The sequence below is a fragment of the Ornithorhynchus anatinus genome, chromosome 1 (genome assembly GCF_004115215.2).
Source record: "Ornithorhynchus anatinus isolate Pmale09 chromosome 1, mOrnAna1.pri.v4, whole genome shotgun sequence".
Lineage (NCBI taxonomy): Eukaryota > Metazoa > Chordata > Mammalia > Monotremata > Ornithorhynchidae > Ornithorhynchus > Ornithorhynchus anatinus.
In genome coordinates this window covers 167,146,414-167,161,692 of record NC_041728.1, presented here as the reverse complement: position 1 = coordinate 167,161,692, position 15,279 = coordinate 167,146,414, and the positions used below count along the sequence as shown (strand labels likewise).

General features: G+C 43.5%; 1 protein-coding gene across 1 annotated transcript in view; it reads right to left on the bottom strand.

The window, feature by feature from the left end:
• Nucleotides 1–15,279, bottom strand: part of EPHB1 (EPH receptor B1) — a 652,092-nt gene that overhangs the window by 96,517 nt on the left and 540,296 nt on the right. The window contains 1 exon segment of the mRNA XM_029062965.2: nucleotides 12,211–12,333. Coding sequence (XP_028918798.1) covers nucleotides 12,211–12,333 — 123 coding nt within the window.

Sequence of the window (15,279 nt, the reverse complement as noted above, 5' to 3'; positions counted from 1 at the left end):
AAATGGGACTTTCAGTCAATTGTATTTATTGGGCACTTATCGTGTGCAGAGCACTGTACTAAGTGTTTGTGAGAGTACAATAGAACAATATAACAAATAGCTTCCCGCCCACAGCTAGCTTGCACTCTCAACAAGTACTTTGTTCCCATTCAACAGATGAAGCAACTGAGGCACAGAGAATCACTTTAGCCTAAGGGGAAGTAATTTGACCTAATGGAAAGATCATGGGTCTGGGAATCCGGGAATCTGGGAATCCGGGATTAGAACCCGGGTTCTAATCCCAGCAGCTCTGCCACTTTTCTACAGTGTGACCTTGGGCAAGTCACTTAACTTCTCTGTGCCTCAGTTACCTCAGCTGTAAAAGGGAGGCTCTCTTCCTGTTCTTCTTCCCACTAGATTGTGAACTTCGTTTATGGCAGGGGACCGTGTCAAATCCGCATATACTGTACCAACCCCAGAGCTTAGTATAGAGAAGCAGCGTGGCTCAGTGGAAAGAGCACAGGCTTGAGAGTCAGAGGTCATGGGTTCGATTGCTGACTCTGACACTTGTCAGCTGTGTGACTGTGGGCAAGTCACTTCACTTCTCTGTGCCTCAGTTACCTTATCAGTAAAATGGGGATTAAGACTGTGAGCCTCACGTGGGACAACCTGATTACCCGTATCTACCCCAGCACTTAGAACACTGCTCTGCACATAGTAAGCGCTTAACAAATACCAACATTATTATTATTGTTATTATACTGACTGGCACATAGTAAGCATTTAACGAGTACCATTTTAAAAAAATAAGTGGCCATAGACACACAACCGACAAGTGGCAGAGCCAGGATTAGAACTCAGATCCTCCGATTCCCAGACCTATGTTCTTTCCACTAGGTCCCACTGCTTCTCTTTCTTATTAATGCTGGATTTTTGAGGCGATTCCTCTAATCACTTTGTGGTTTTTAAATCCTTTGGGCCTTAAGACCCCTTCAATACTCCGAAGTCATCTAGGCCAACCCCTGCTTCCAGGCAGTCTGTCATCCCCAGCTCCAGAGTAACGGGTATGAGTAGAGATGTCGATAAAATCCCTTCCTTGGTATCCTATTCCTATCAGGAGGGGAGTCAAACCTAAATATCCTCTGTGGCAAATTAAGTCCATTTCCTCTTGCTCCATCCTTAGAGGGCCAAGAGGTAGTGAAGGGACACAGTCATCTCTTGATCATCACTCTTTCTTACTTTTGATCCTGTTTAAATTCACTCTCCATTTGTTTAACCTCTCCTCATTTCCAAATCCTTTTGTGATTGCCATGGCTTCGCCATTTCTTCCATTAACTTTTCGAAATGCCGATCTACCTCCAGGATATGCTACAGGAGAGTGCATTTTAATGATTCAGGGCTCCTAATCTGGTTTCCAAGGTTTTGATATCATTCTATAGTCTACTTTGGTAACCAGCTGCAGTTTCCCTGGTGGCTTAGAAGAACATTCCTATTTATGCGACATGATTCTTATCAGAATAAATTCAATTGTTCTCTTTCTTGACTCCAGGCTCTTACATTCTATTACCACAAAGTTCCAAAGTGTGTAACTGAGATGAGGTGAGGTGGGGGGGAAGAAAGTAAAACATTGTAAAAAGAAAACAGTGAAAGAGGTTTTTCAGCCAGGAATCTCAAACTGTGTTTTAATCAAGCTATGGAAATTTGGACTTCATTTTTATGTTAAAGGTAAATAACTCTCTACACGGAAAACTGTTTCTCCCTTCACAGCCAAGAGATCATCATTCTCCCCATCTTCAAAGCCCTAATAAAATCAGATCTCCTCCAGGAAGCCTTCTCTGACTAATCTCTATGCATGGCACACAGTAAGGGCTTAAAAAATACAATTATTATTATTGCCATTATTATTAAGCACTCGATATGGTTTTCTGGATCCCATAAGTGTTCAGTAAATGCCATTGATTCATTGTTGAGCTGCTCCAGGAGGCTGATTACCCTGTATCTACCCCAGCGCTTAGAACAGTGCTCTGCACATAGTAAGCGCATAACAAATACCAACATTATTATTGATCCATCAATTGATACTATATAGACAGCTTCGACGGCTAGCTGAGTTCACCCAATCATATTTCTTGAGCACGTAGCACTGTGCTAAGTGCTCGGGAGAGTACAGTATCACAGAATTAACACATATGTTCCCTGTCCATATGGAGTTTACAGGCTAGAGAACGAACTCACCGATCTAGAGAACGGATTTACAGATCTAGAGAAAGAGCTTACCCGAAATTGGAACACCGAAATGGACTTGCAAAGCAAAAGGAATCTCTACTCTGCGTCAGTGACAGTATCAGTTAAGTATCAGTTAAAAGGGCTAAGACAGTTATTCAACAGAAACCATTCACAATGCGAGGGAGTAAAGTCTGCCATTCCAAACCACCTTCCAATATGCTCTTTCAAGTTTACGAGAGAAATCTTTGCCCCTAAATGTAATTCAATGTATCTAGTACCCATCCTTCCAGAGTATGCTCCTTAAACATTTCAGAGGATAAAGAGAGAGAGAGAAAATTAGCTGCACAGAAGTTAAAGTCTTGGTTCGGTAGCATATTTAATGAAAGCAAATGGGAGGTGTTGGAAACCTCATGTGGATAGATTCTGGGCAGCCATTTGAAAACTCCTGCAGGGTCTGTAGGGGCTAAATTTCGGTCACCTAATAGGGAATCTCAAACATCTTCAGCCTGACACATATCATTACCCTTCGTACTTGGAGGTGATTTCGTTGACTTACCGTTGACTTGTTGTTACTTGTCCAGTAACAACACAAACAGAAACGAAGTGGACCGCCCACCCTTTGGTTTTTTAATGGTATTTGTTAAGCGCTTATTATGTTCCAGGCACTTTACTAAGAGCTCAAGTAGATTCAAGATAAACAGGTTGTGAAGAAAAAGCATGAAACTAGGGGTGCTGATATCAGTGAGGCAAGTGTTTTGTGAACAGCTTCCATTTTCTCAGTCAGACTTTTCTTCCCTAATGAAGTGACCAAGGCTTCGGATCCCTTTGAAAATTGGTGATAATGACAACGATCTTCCTTAAGAAGGTGATGTACAGGTCAGAAGGCTGAGTTATATTTGAAGAAGTATTTCATGGTCTCTCGTACCAAGCGTCTCAAGGGCAGGAGGGTAAGAAGTGAATCAGTGATTCTAATCATGGAGTGAGAAGCCATGTGGTCTGATGGAAAGAGGCTGGGCTTGTGAGTCAGAGACCCTGAGTTCTAATTCTGGCTCTGTCACTTGATGGTTTTGTGGCCTGTGGCAAGTAGTAACAGTAATAATAACTTGGCATTTGTTAAGCGCATACTATGTGCCAGGCACTGTGCTAAGGTGTGGGGTAGATACAAGAAAATCAGGTTGGACACAGTCCCTCTCCTATATGTAGCTCACAGTCTTAATCCCTATTTTACAGATGAGGTAACTGAGGCACAGAGAAGTTAAGTGTTTTTCCCAAGGTCACACAGCAGGCAAGTGGCAGAGCTAGGACTAGAACCCAGGTGTTTCTGACTCCCAGGCCCATGCTCTTTCTGCAAATCATTTATCTTCTCTGTGCTTCAGTTGTGCATTCCAAAATGGGGATTAAATACATGTTCTCTGTTTACCTTATACTGTAAGTCTCATGTGGAATGGAGACTGTGTCTGATCTACTTGTATTATATCACTCCCAATGCTTGATACAGTATAAAGAATTTAACAAATCCCCAATTATTAATATTAATCTACTCCCAGCCAAGTGGCCAGAATGGGTGATTCAAGCAAAACCAGGCTAAGCAGTGGTGGAAGGTGAAACCGAAGGAACCAGCTAGTCAATTTGTGATGGGAAGGCTCTAGATCTCCAAATCCTTTCTTGGATCAGTTGATGCTATTTATTGGGCAGTTGCTGTGTGATGAACCCTGTACTAAGCATTTGGGAGAGAACAATACAGTAGAATCGGTAGATAGCCTCCCTGACCCCAAGGAGCTCACAGTGTATGGGAGGAGACGGATAGTAAAATAAATTACTGAAAGAGAAATGGGAGAGAATTAGGATATATGCTTATTCATTACTTCATTCAACTGTATTTATTGAGTGTTTACTGTGGATACACTTATCAGAACAACTTTCTGACAGAAGATGGGGTGTTCAGAAGAAGGTGTGTCCATGGAGTCACTATGGGTCCAAAATGACTAGATGGTACTTGAAGAAGAAGACCGTGTGCAGACCACTATACTAAGTGCTTGGGTGAGTACGATATAACAATAAACAGATACATTCCCTGCCCACACGAGGGTACAGTCTAGAAGGGCTGGGGGTGGAGTATCAAGTGGTTAAGGGGTACAGATACAGATACATCCTACCTCTGGCCTGAAATGCCCTCCCTCTTCATATCTGCCAAACAAGCACGCTTCCCACCTTCAAAGCCCTACCGAAGGCTCACCTCCTCCAAGAGGCCTTCCCGGACTAAACCCCCCTTTTGTCCTTAGCTCCGCCTCAACTCCACGTTGCCCCGACTCACTCCTTATGCTCCTTCCTTCCATACAGCACTTGTATAAATATGTATAAATCTATAATTCTATTCATTTATATTGATGCCCATTTACCTGTTTTGATGTCTGTCTCCCCCCTTCTAGACTGTAAGCCCGGTGTGGGCAGGGATTGTCTCTCTTTATTGCTGAACTGTACTTTCCAAACACTTAGTACAGTGCTCTGCACACAGTAAGTGCTCAATGAATATGGTGAATGAATGATTGAATAAATGAGGGTCTATTCAAAGGTTTCTTGGAGGAGATGTTATTTCAATAGGTCATATAAGGGGAAAGAAAGATGGCAAATACGATGTTCTAGGCAAGAGAGCAGACATGGGCTTAGGGTCAGCAGTGAGACAGATGGGCTCAAGGTACTCGGAGAAGGTCGGTGTTTAGTGGAGCAAAGTGTGAGGGCTGGGTTGTAGCAGATCAGCAAATGGAGGGAGGAAGGGGAGAGCTGACTGAGTGTCTTGAAGCTGGTGGTAAGCGTATCTTTTGTATGCAGAGGTGGATGGGCATCCATTGGAGGTTTCTGAGGAATGGACATTATGGACTGAACATTTTTTCAGGAAAATGATGCAGGCAGCAGAGTGAAGTAAGGACTGGAGAGGGAAGAGATACGAGCTAGGGAGGTCAGTGAAGGGCCTGATGCAGTTCCTTATAGGCAGGGAACATGTCTACTAACTCTGTTGTATTCTCCCAAACACTTAGTGATTAGCACATGGTGAAGTGCTCAATAAATAGAATTGCATAATTGAAGCAGTAGTCAAAGCAGGATAAGATAAGAGCTAGGACCAATATGGTAGCAGTTCGGTTGGAGAAGAAGGGGAGAATTCTGAAGATTTTGTGAAAGTGGAACCGACAGGATTTGGTGACAAACTGAATATGTAGGTTGAATGAGAAAGATGATAGAGATTATGGGTATTGATTTGGATATGTGAGACTGGGAGAATAATAATAATGTTGGTATTTGTTAAGTGCTTCTTATGTGCAGAGCACTGTTCTTAGCGCTGGGGTAGATATAGGATACTCAGGTTGTCCCACGTGAGACTCACAGTTAATCCCCATTTGACAGATGAGGTAACTGAGGCACAGAGAAGTTAAGTGCCTTGCCCACAGTCACACAGCTGACAAGTGGCAGAGCGAGGATTCGAACTCATGACCTCTGACTCCCAAGCCCGGGCTCTTTCTACTGAGCCACGCTGCTTCTGAGAATGGGAGAATGGAAGAATGGGGTGTTGTCTACAGTGCAGGAAAGTCAAAGTAGGGAGGAGGACAGGGTTATTTGGGTGGGAAGATGAGAACCTTTGTTTTGGATATGTTAAGTCTGAAGAGTCAGGACATCCAAGTAAAAATGTCCTGAAGGTTGGACAAACATAAGACTGCACAGAAGGCGAGAGGTCAGGCCTATAGAGGTAGATTTTGGAATAACCTGCATAGGTGCAATGGTTGAAGCTGTGGAAGTGTATCAGTTTGCCAAGAAAGCACATGTAATAATAATAATAATGGTATTTGTTAAGCGCTTGCTCTGTGCCAAGCACTGTTCTAAGAGCTGGGGTAGATACAAGGTAATCAGGTTGTCCCATATAGGACTCACAGTCTTCATCCCCATTTTACAGATGAGGTAACTGAGGCACAGAAAAGTTAAGTGACCTACCCAAGATCACACAGTTGACAAGCAGCAGAGCCAGGATTAGAATCCACGACCTCTGACTCCCAAGCCTGCGCTCTTTCCTCTAAGCCACGCTGCTTCTAATGTAAATGGATAATAGGAAGGGATCCAGAACTGAACCTTGAGGGGCTCCCACAATTATGGGGGAGGGAAGTAGAGAAGGAGCCCGTGAAAGAGACTAAGAAGGAGCTGTCAGAGAAATTGGAGAAGAACAAAGAGAGGACAGTGTCAATGAAGCCAAGGTTAGATAATGTTTTAAGGAAAAGGGGGTGATCCACAGTGCCCAAGTCAGCTGAGGGGTTGTGGAGAATTTAGGATGGAGTAGAGGCCTTTGGATTTTTCAAGAAGAAGATCATTGGTGATCTTAAAGAGGGCAGTTTCTCTGGGGCGAAGCGGGGAAAAGCAAGATTGCGAGGGATCAAGGAAAGAATTAGAGACAGAGGGTGTAAACAACTCACTTGAGATGTTTAGAAAGGAATGATAGGAGGGGGATGGGGTGAAAACTGGAAGAGGGTTGTGGGGCCAAAGACGGGTCTTTTTAGGATAGGGAATACATCAGTGTGTTTAAATGCAGTGGGGAAGGAACCCTCAAAAGTGAATGCATGAAGATAGCAGTCAGGGGGCTCTCGCAGGTTGTTCCAGACATCTAACGGCCTCCTCGGGCCCTCTCCCCCCGGGCTTCCCCCATCCTTTGTCCCTAGTGACCTGGCCACCTAATTCGTTAAGAAAATTGACACCAGCAAGTGTGAGCTCCTGAAAACCGCTCCTGCCCCTCCTCAGTCCCTCCCACTTCCAGCCCCCTCTTCAACTCTTGCCTCTTTCTCTAGAGGAGATCTCCTGCCTCCTCTCAAAAGCCATCCTCTCCACCTGCACATCGGAAGCCGTTCCTTCGCACCTTAGCAAAACTCTCGCCCACTCCCTTCTTCCCTCCCTAACAGCCATCTTCGACCATTCTCTCTCCAAAGGCTTCTTCTCCACTGCTTTCAAACATGCCCCTGTCAGCCCATCCTAAAAAAAAAAGCCTCCCTTGACCCCATGGCTTTCTCCAGTTAATGCCCCATCTCCCTCCTACCATTTCTCTCCCAAATCTCAAATTCGTCTCCTCCAATTCTCTCTTTGACCCCGCTCCAATCTGTTTTCCATTCCCTTCATTCCACAGAAAGGGCCCTCTCAAAGGTTAACAGTGATCTCCTTCTTGCCAAATCCAAAGGCTTCTACTCTATCCTAATCCTCCTTGACCTCTCAGGTGCCTTTGGTACTGTGGCACCTCCTTCTCCTGGAAATGTTATCCAAACTTGACCTCACTGACTCTGTCCTCTCCTGGTTCTCCTCTTATCTCTCTGGCCATTTATTCTTAGTCTATTTTGTGGCCTCCTCCTCTGCCTCCCAACCTCTAACTGTGGGGATCTCTCAAGGTCCCCTTCTCTTCTTCATCTACAAGCACTTCCTTGGAGAACTCATTCATTCCCATGGCTTCAACTACCATATTTATGTTTCTCCCCTTCTACAACCTAGCCCACACACTTCACTTCTCTAGGGCTAACCTCCTTACCATGCCTCAATCTCTTCTGTCTCACTTTGGACCGCTAGCCCACCTCCTGCCTCTGGCCTAAAAGGCTCTGCCTCCTCTTATCCGATAGACAACCACTCTGCCCTGCTTCAAAGCCTTATTGAAGGCACATCTCCTCCAAGAGGCCTTCCCTAAGGCTCACTTTTCCTCATCTTCAACTCCCCCCTGCTTCACCCTGACTTGCCATTTTTGCTCTTCCCCACTCCCAGACCCACAACGCTTATTCATTCATTCATTTAATCATATTTATTGAGCACTTACTATGTGCAGAGCACTGTACTGAGCACTTGTAAAATACAATACGGCAATAAAGAGAGACAATCCCTGCTCATAATGGGTTTATGCTCATATATGTAATTTATTTGTACTGCTGTTTGTCTCCCCAACCCTGGACTGTAAGCTCACTGTGGGCAGGGAATGTGTCTGCTTATTGTACTCTCCCAAGTGTTTAGTACAGTGCTCTGCACACAGTAAGTGTTCAGATGGATATGACTGAATGGTTGAGGAAGGGAGGAAGGGAAGGGCAAATGTTTTAATAAGGTGCAAATGGATGGGGCAGCGGGGTAGTTGCACTGAGTAGATTTTGTTTTGAGGAGGGAGATATCTCAAGATATGTCTAGGAAGGATGGGAGAGTCTGAGAGGGAATAATAATAATGATAATATTTGTATAACTAAGGGCTTACTATGATGTCCCAGGCACTATACTAAACACTGAGGTGGATACAAGCAAATTAGATTGGGCACAGTCCTTGTCCCACATGGGGCTCACAGTCTTAATCCTCATTTTACAGATGAGGTAAATGAGGCACAGAGAAGTTAAGTGACTTTCCCAAGGTCACACAGCATACAAGTGGCAGAGCAAGGATTAGAATCCATGACCTCTGACTCCCAAGGCCTGGAATGCCTTCCCTTTTCGTATCCGACAGACAATTACTTGCCCTACCTTCAAAGCCTTATTGAAGGCACATCTTTTCCAAGAGGCCTTCCCTGACTAAGCCCTCATTTTATCTTTTCCCACTCCCTTCTGTGTCACCTTGACTAGCTTCTTTTATTCACCCCATTCCTCGGCCCCACAGCACTTATGTACATATCCATAATATATTTATTTAACGTCTGTCTCCCCCTCTAGACTGTAAGCTCACTGTGGGTGGGAATGTGTCTGCTATATTGTTGTTTTATTCTTCCAATAGCTTAGCACAGTACCTTGCACACAGTCAGCACTCAATAAATATGACTGATTGATCAAGAGAAGAAAGTGTAGATATGGAGTCCAATTGGGAAGTGATGACCTCAGACAGCTTCCTTGCCTCCCCCGTCACTTCTACTATTCCGCCTGATTAGTTATGTGGCAGTATGCAATCTGAGTCCACCTCATTCAGTAATGTGTCATGAGATTTTCATGACAATATCCTGGAAAACACATATGTAAATATGTTTTCCACGATATACACACACACACAGATATATATATATATATATATATATATATATATGTCTACCTTTCTCATCTCCTTTATGACTTCTAGTACTTAATAATAATAATAATAATGTCGGTATTTGTTAAGCACTTACTCTGTGCCGAGCACTGTTCTAAGCACTGGGGTAGATACAGGGTAATCAGGTTGTCCCACGTGAGGCTCACAGTTAATCCCCATTTTACAGATGAGGTAACTGAGGCACAGAGAAGTTAAGTGACTTGCCCTCAGTCACACAGCTGACAAGTGGCAGAGCTGGGATTCGAACTCATGACCTCTGACTCCCAAGCCCAGGCTCTTTCCACTGAGTCACACTACTTCTCTGTGTGCACCAGAAAAGAGATATAGCATTGCTGCTTCGTTGACTTGATCTAGTCTCTTACACAGGCCCGCATATCCACATAATGAAGCCAAAACATCTTTGGCCTTTCTCAGCTGGGACAAGAGTTGGGATCTGGTCTCCAAAAAGCAGACACCCTGCAGCATGGCATAGTGGACATGGCATAGTGGATAGAGCAGGGACCTGGGAGTCAGAAGGTCATGAGTTTTAATCCTGGCTTTGCCATTTGTCTGCTGTGTAACCTTGGGCAAGTCACTTTTTTCTCTGGGCCTCAGTTATCTCATCTGTAAAATGGGGATTGAGGCTGTGAGCCCTACATAGGACAGGGAATATGTCCAACTCGATTTGCTTGTATCCACCTCAGTGTTTAGTACAGTGCCCGGCACATCATAGTAAGCCCTTAACAAATACCCCAGGTATAGCCTAAGGCTCAGATAGGATTAGGTGCCAAAATAAAAAGTCCTAAAAATATTTCTATTTATTGTGAGAGCCTTGAGGCTGGGGTCATGTGAACTAACACTACTGTACTCTCTCAAGTGCTTAGTACAGTGCTCTGCACAATCATTACTGGTAATGATAATAACACCAATTGTAGAATTCATTAAGCACTCACTCTATACCAAGCACTATGCCGAGCACTGGGGTAGATACAAAATAATCAGGTCAGACACAGTCCCTGCCTTACAATGGGGTCACACGTCTATGGAGGAGGGAGAACAGGTATCACATCCCCATTTTACAGAGGAAAAAACTGAGGCACAGAAAAATCAAGTGACTAGTCCGAGGTCACACAACATGGCAAAGCCAGGATTAGAGCCCTGGTCCTCTGATTCCCGGACCTGTGCTTCTTCCATGAGGCTATGCCGCTTCTAGGTCGGGTGTTTACTGAGCACTTTCTGTGTGCAGAGCACTATACTAAGCACTTAGTAAGTGATCTTACATAGTGAGCCCTTTGGGGCCCAAGGGACGATGTCTACTTTCTACCTGTGCATTCTTTCCCGGTGTTTAGTGCAGTTCTCTGCACATAGTAAGTGCTTAATAAATACTATTACTCTCACTGTTTCTAATCAGTAAATACTATTGATTGATTGATCACTGGATTTTTCTGGAGCTCCCCTGATTTTCATCCTAGGAAACACGTTGGGAGTGATTTTCTTTTGTCCTAGCTCCACCCTGTTCTTTTTATCATCTGGACACAGGCAGTCACCTTTATTACCTCTGCACAAAGCTCAGGAGAAATGAAATCTGTAGGACTTTTGGGGATCTCTCATGGTTCCCTTCCCTCTTGGAAAAAAAGGTGCCATAGATCTGGTCTAGCTTCCAGACTCATGGAAGAGACTTTGTTCAAGTAAATTAACAGTGAAAAGTGCTTAAAAAAAAAAAAACAAACCTCAGATCCGGAGGTGTCGAAGACAAGCCCCACAAGAGGTTTGACCAATATGCCAGGTGTCTCACACCGTGAAGCCATTTATTCTCACAACACAGAGGCAGCAGCATTGATGCTCAAATTAGACCGCGAGATGCAAATACATGCATGTCCAATTGTGCGAAATCAACCGGATTTCCAATTCAGACATAATGATAAGACCTGGTTACACTCACACTGTGACCCCTTAATTAAAAATGAATGGGTTTTTCAGGTTTCAGAGATGGTGGGGGGAGCAGGAGGGAGATAATACAAAGAGAAGGGAAATGCGAGAGGATGTTTTTCAAGGAGAATAGAAAAAATATATATATTAATTCATTCGTATTTATTGAGTGCTTACTGGGCAAAACATATATATATATATATATATGTATAGAAAACTAAAAGAACGGGAAAGGAGAAGAGAGTAGAAAAGTCAAGAATTGATGACCTAGGAAATTTAGAAAATGTTTGGAGATTCTGGGAAATAAAGCAAGAGTGGCCAAAAGTAACTCAATGTAGGTCCTAACAGTGAAGATTTGAGATGTTCCATTCCAAACCGAGTTGTGCTTTTCTTGGCATAAAACAGAAGGAGTCTAGTGTCCTAAGTCTAAATTCCTGGTAACAGATTAGGAAGCTGGTTCAGGGTGTGTATGCTACAAAGCAGTGTGATAAAGCCTTGATTCTCTAGGGTGAAATTTTCCTTTTCATCCTCCTGAGGCGGAAATTTCCCTAAGGAACCCATCTAAAGATGCCTCCTGAAAAGTGCAGACCCATCCCTCTTCCCTATATAGAGCAAACTATTCCATGTAGAACTGCATGGATGGGTCAGGGGATTGTCCGGAAGAAATCTCGTGAAAGTTATTAGCCGATGGCATTACAGCAAAGGTGGGACCCCATGCCTTGTCTTTCTGGGTCACTAGGGAAACATTTCCCAATGGATGATTTGGGCTGTGTGATTTGGAGCACTCCTGAATCCTTTGGAGAATTTCTTTATTTTGGACTAGACCCACATGGTCCTATAGATGTTCTAAAGTGGAACAACTGGACCTCAATAATTTAATTTTCTGAATATATGTTGGACAGTTCAGGGGAGTGAGGGTGAAGGTTAACTCTTCAACCAGATGACCCACCCTCTGGCACGGTGGATGGGAGAAGGAGACAAGAAATGGGTATGGGCCAGAGACGGAAGAGTGTAAGGGGGTGAGAGTATCCTACCTGCGCCAATGACTTCTTCAATTTTCACAAAAGACACATCGATCTCCTTGGCAAACTCCCGGACGGCTTCATTTGGGTCTTCATAAGTGAAGGGATCGATGTAGATCTTCATTCCTGGGGAGCCTTATTAGAGGAGATAAGGAGGGTTAACAACCCAAAGAGGAATCACTTGGCATTAAGTAAAAGACTTAGGAAATCAGAGTGACACTGTCACTGTCGACTCTGTGTGGACACGGAATGGGTCACTTCTCTCTTCTGACTTTCCCAAAAGCACCACACTATAAGTGGACACTCAATAAATGCTCCTAATACTTCTACTAGTATTTCTAGTACTGCTAGTACTGGAGCTGTAGGACCATCCTGTATCTAACAGCCCAACTGGTTTATCTCCCCGATGGTCTGGCTCTTCTTCTATCTCCCTTCCCACTCTGCTCTCCTGGTTTTCCTGCTCTTGCTATTCTGTCCTCTATGTCTCCTCCATATTTTCTTCTTTTCTTGAGCTCTTCTCGGAATGTGGAGCAGATTACTTATAAATGACAGATTGGGACCAGTCCCCCACACAGAGTTGCTCACAGAAACCAGGAGGGTGATTGATGTTCCACCAAACACATTAGGAGAAAAGTGGAGGTAAAACTATAGGGTAGATATCAATATTTATCAAGTTGACAACATTCCTGAGTGGAGGCCACTGTTAAGGTTATAACCGAAGGCTTTAGTACAGGACTGAAAGAGGGATGGGGACAGATTAAAAAGAGAAGTCGCTATTAGAAAACCCGCGAGATGGAAGTGCCAGGGAAGAATAGTGGGAGGGAGAGGAAAAACAAGTAGAGAATCTGGAAAAACACTAATCGAAAAGTGAATAAACTCTCCCCGAAAAATCCATTACACAGAATGAAAGAAAAATGGTAATCAAACCCCCATTCCTTCAGACACACCGGAGTATGAAAAAGGAATAAAATACTGAAAGAGAAATACATAAAAGACTATAGACTGTCACTGATATATACAGTGGCAAGACAAATAGGTGTACATAGGGAGAAAATGGAGAATTGTCATAACCGAAAAGATACATTCAAAGAGGAAGAAGGACAAAGAGTAAATGGAACCAAAGAAATGAATGCTTTCATTCACAACAGTAATTTTTCAACCTGCTTGATATGTCATTAGAAAAAGTGTAAACAAGGGTATCATTTTCTTTTGGATTGGATCTATATAGGAAAGAAGGATCTTTAGCTAAGTATTGCATCATTGAGACCGAAGATCTTTTCTTTCAAACTGTGCCCTTCTTGTTTTAAGCAGACAGATCAGAGGGGACAGATGAGAAGTAAAACAAGAAGTTCCTTGATAGGGAAAACATTAGCTGGGAGCCAGCGGAGAGTTAGCGGGGCTATTTAGGGAAGGTTATATCAGATAACCTCTGAGATCCCTTCCAGTTAGGGAGAGATGATAACCCAGCCCTGCTGGCTTGAATTTTTCTAGAAAATTTCTTGAGGACAGGAGGTCGAGAGCGCGAACAGCAGAAAATGATTTTTCAAGTTCCAAACCTGTCCCATTCCTCAGGTGTATTTGTGGCCTTGCCCGGTATTGGTAAATCCAGCAGTCGCATGGCTTTAACTCTCTTTAACCTTTCACACATAATTCAATAAGGTTTCCCTGTTCTCTCTTGAGCTCGCCCAAGCATTCAGGATAGTCTTCTGCAAACCCAGGATGCTCAGTAAGTACGATGGATTGACTGATCTCTGCCTATATTCTTCCAAATCAGGTGGTTTATTCTTTGTAGTTTCCACTAAATTGACCCTATTTTACCGAAGAAACGAGGCAAACATGAAAATGACTATAATTCAACGCGAAGGAGGAAGAAAGAGACTGGTGGGGAAGTGAAGAGAGATCAGTCAAGTGTTGGGACAGAGATGTGACCGCTTCCCTCCCCTCCATTAAGGATCAAATTTCACTGAAATCTGATTTTGTCTAGATATAATTAATTTTCCTCCTCACTAACCAAACAAAATCAATGTCAGCATTTTGAATGACATTTCCCTTCATCGGCTACATATTACCACAGTTAAGAAACACGCCGTGAAATCTCTGATTAGAATTAAATGGGGGAAGGAGAAAGGAAATGGGCAGATTTAGTCTTTTCTCATATTACCCTACCATACTTTAGGCCTTAAGCTACACACACGGTCACTGCCATTCTGCTTTAATCAGTGACCAGGAGTGGGGAAGAGACGGGGGTCGGGCATTGACACCCTCCTCCCTAGTCAGGACGAATGAGGGGACCCGCCGACAGGCCGAATTTGCAGGGGCAACAGCAGGGAGTGACAGAGAGAGCCAGGCTAACGTTGAGGCGGTGACGAGGGAGGGATACAGATCACAAATCACTCCCTCGAGTCGGCCACCTCCGGATGAAAAATGAGCTGGCGTGTCAACTTGGATAACAAAGAGAAAGGATGGCCTCGGCTTCTCTGGAACGCTTGCCGTTTCCAGCTCCGTTTCGATGGCTTCAATTAGCTCCATATTAATTATTTTTTAATGAACGTTTCAAAGCTTTCGAGAGAATACTTAGAAGTGACGTAGTGTAAGCTCTCAAATAGCCCCTCGTTCATCAAACTAGCCGAACTGTCCCGGGAGTCTACTGCGATTAGTTATTATGAACAGAAGACATATGGGAGAAATGAAGTTTAGAGGCACGGGATTCCTCCTGTTCTCATCTGTGAGGAACCTGCTTTCTGTGGAAACAACTTTTAGTATTATTATTATTACTATTATTGTATTTGCTAAATCCTTACTAAGTGTCAAGCACTGCGCTAAGCATCGGGAAAATTCAAATAATACAAATTAATCAAGTTGGACATAGCCCCGGTCACACTTGAGGGCTTACAATCTAAGTACGAGGGAGAACAGGCATTGGATTCTTATTTACAGATTAGGAAACTGAGGCATAGAGAAATGAAATGACTTGCCCAGTGTCAGTCAATCAATGTTATTTACTGAGCAGGCAACAGGTGGAGCTGGGATTAGTCAATCATATTTAGTTATTAATTAATTCAAATATATTTGTTGAGTACT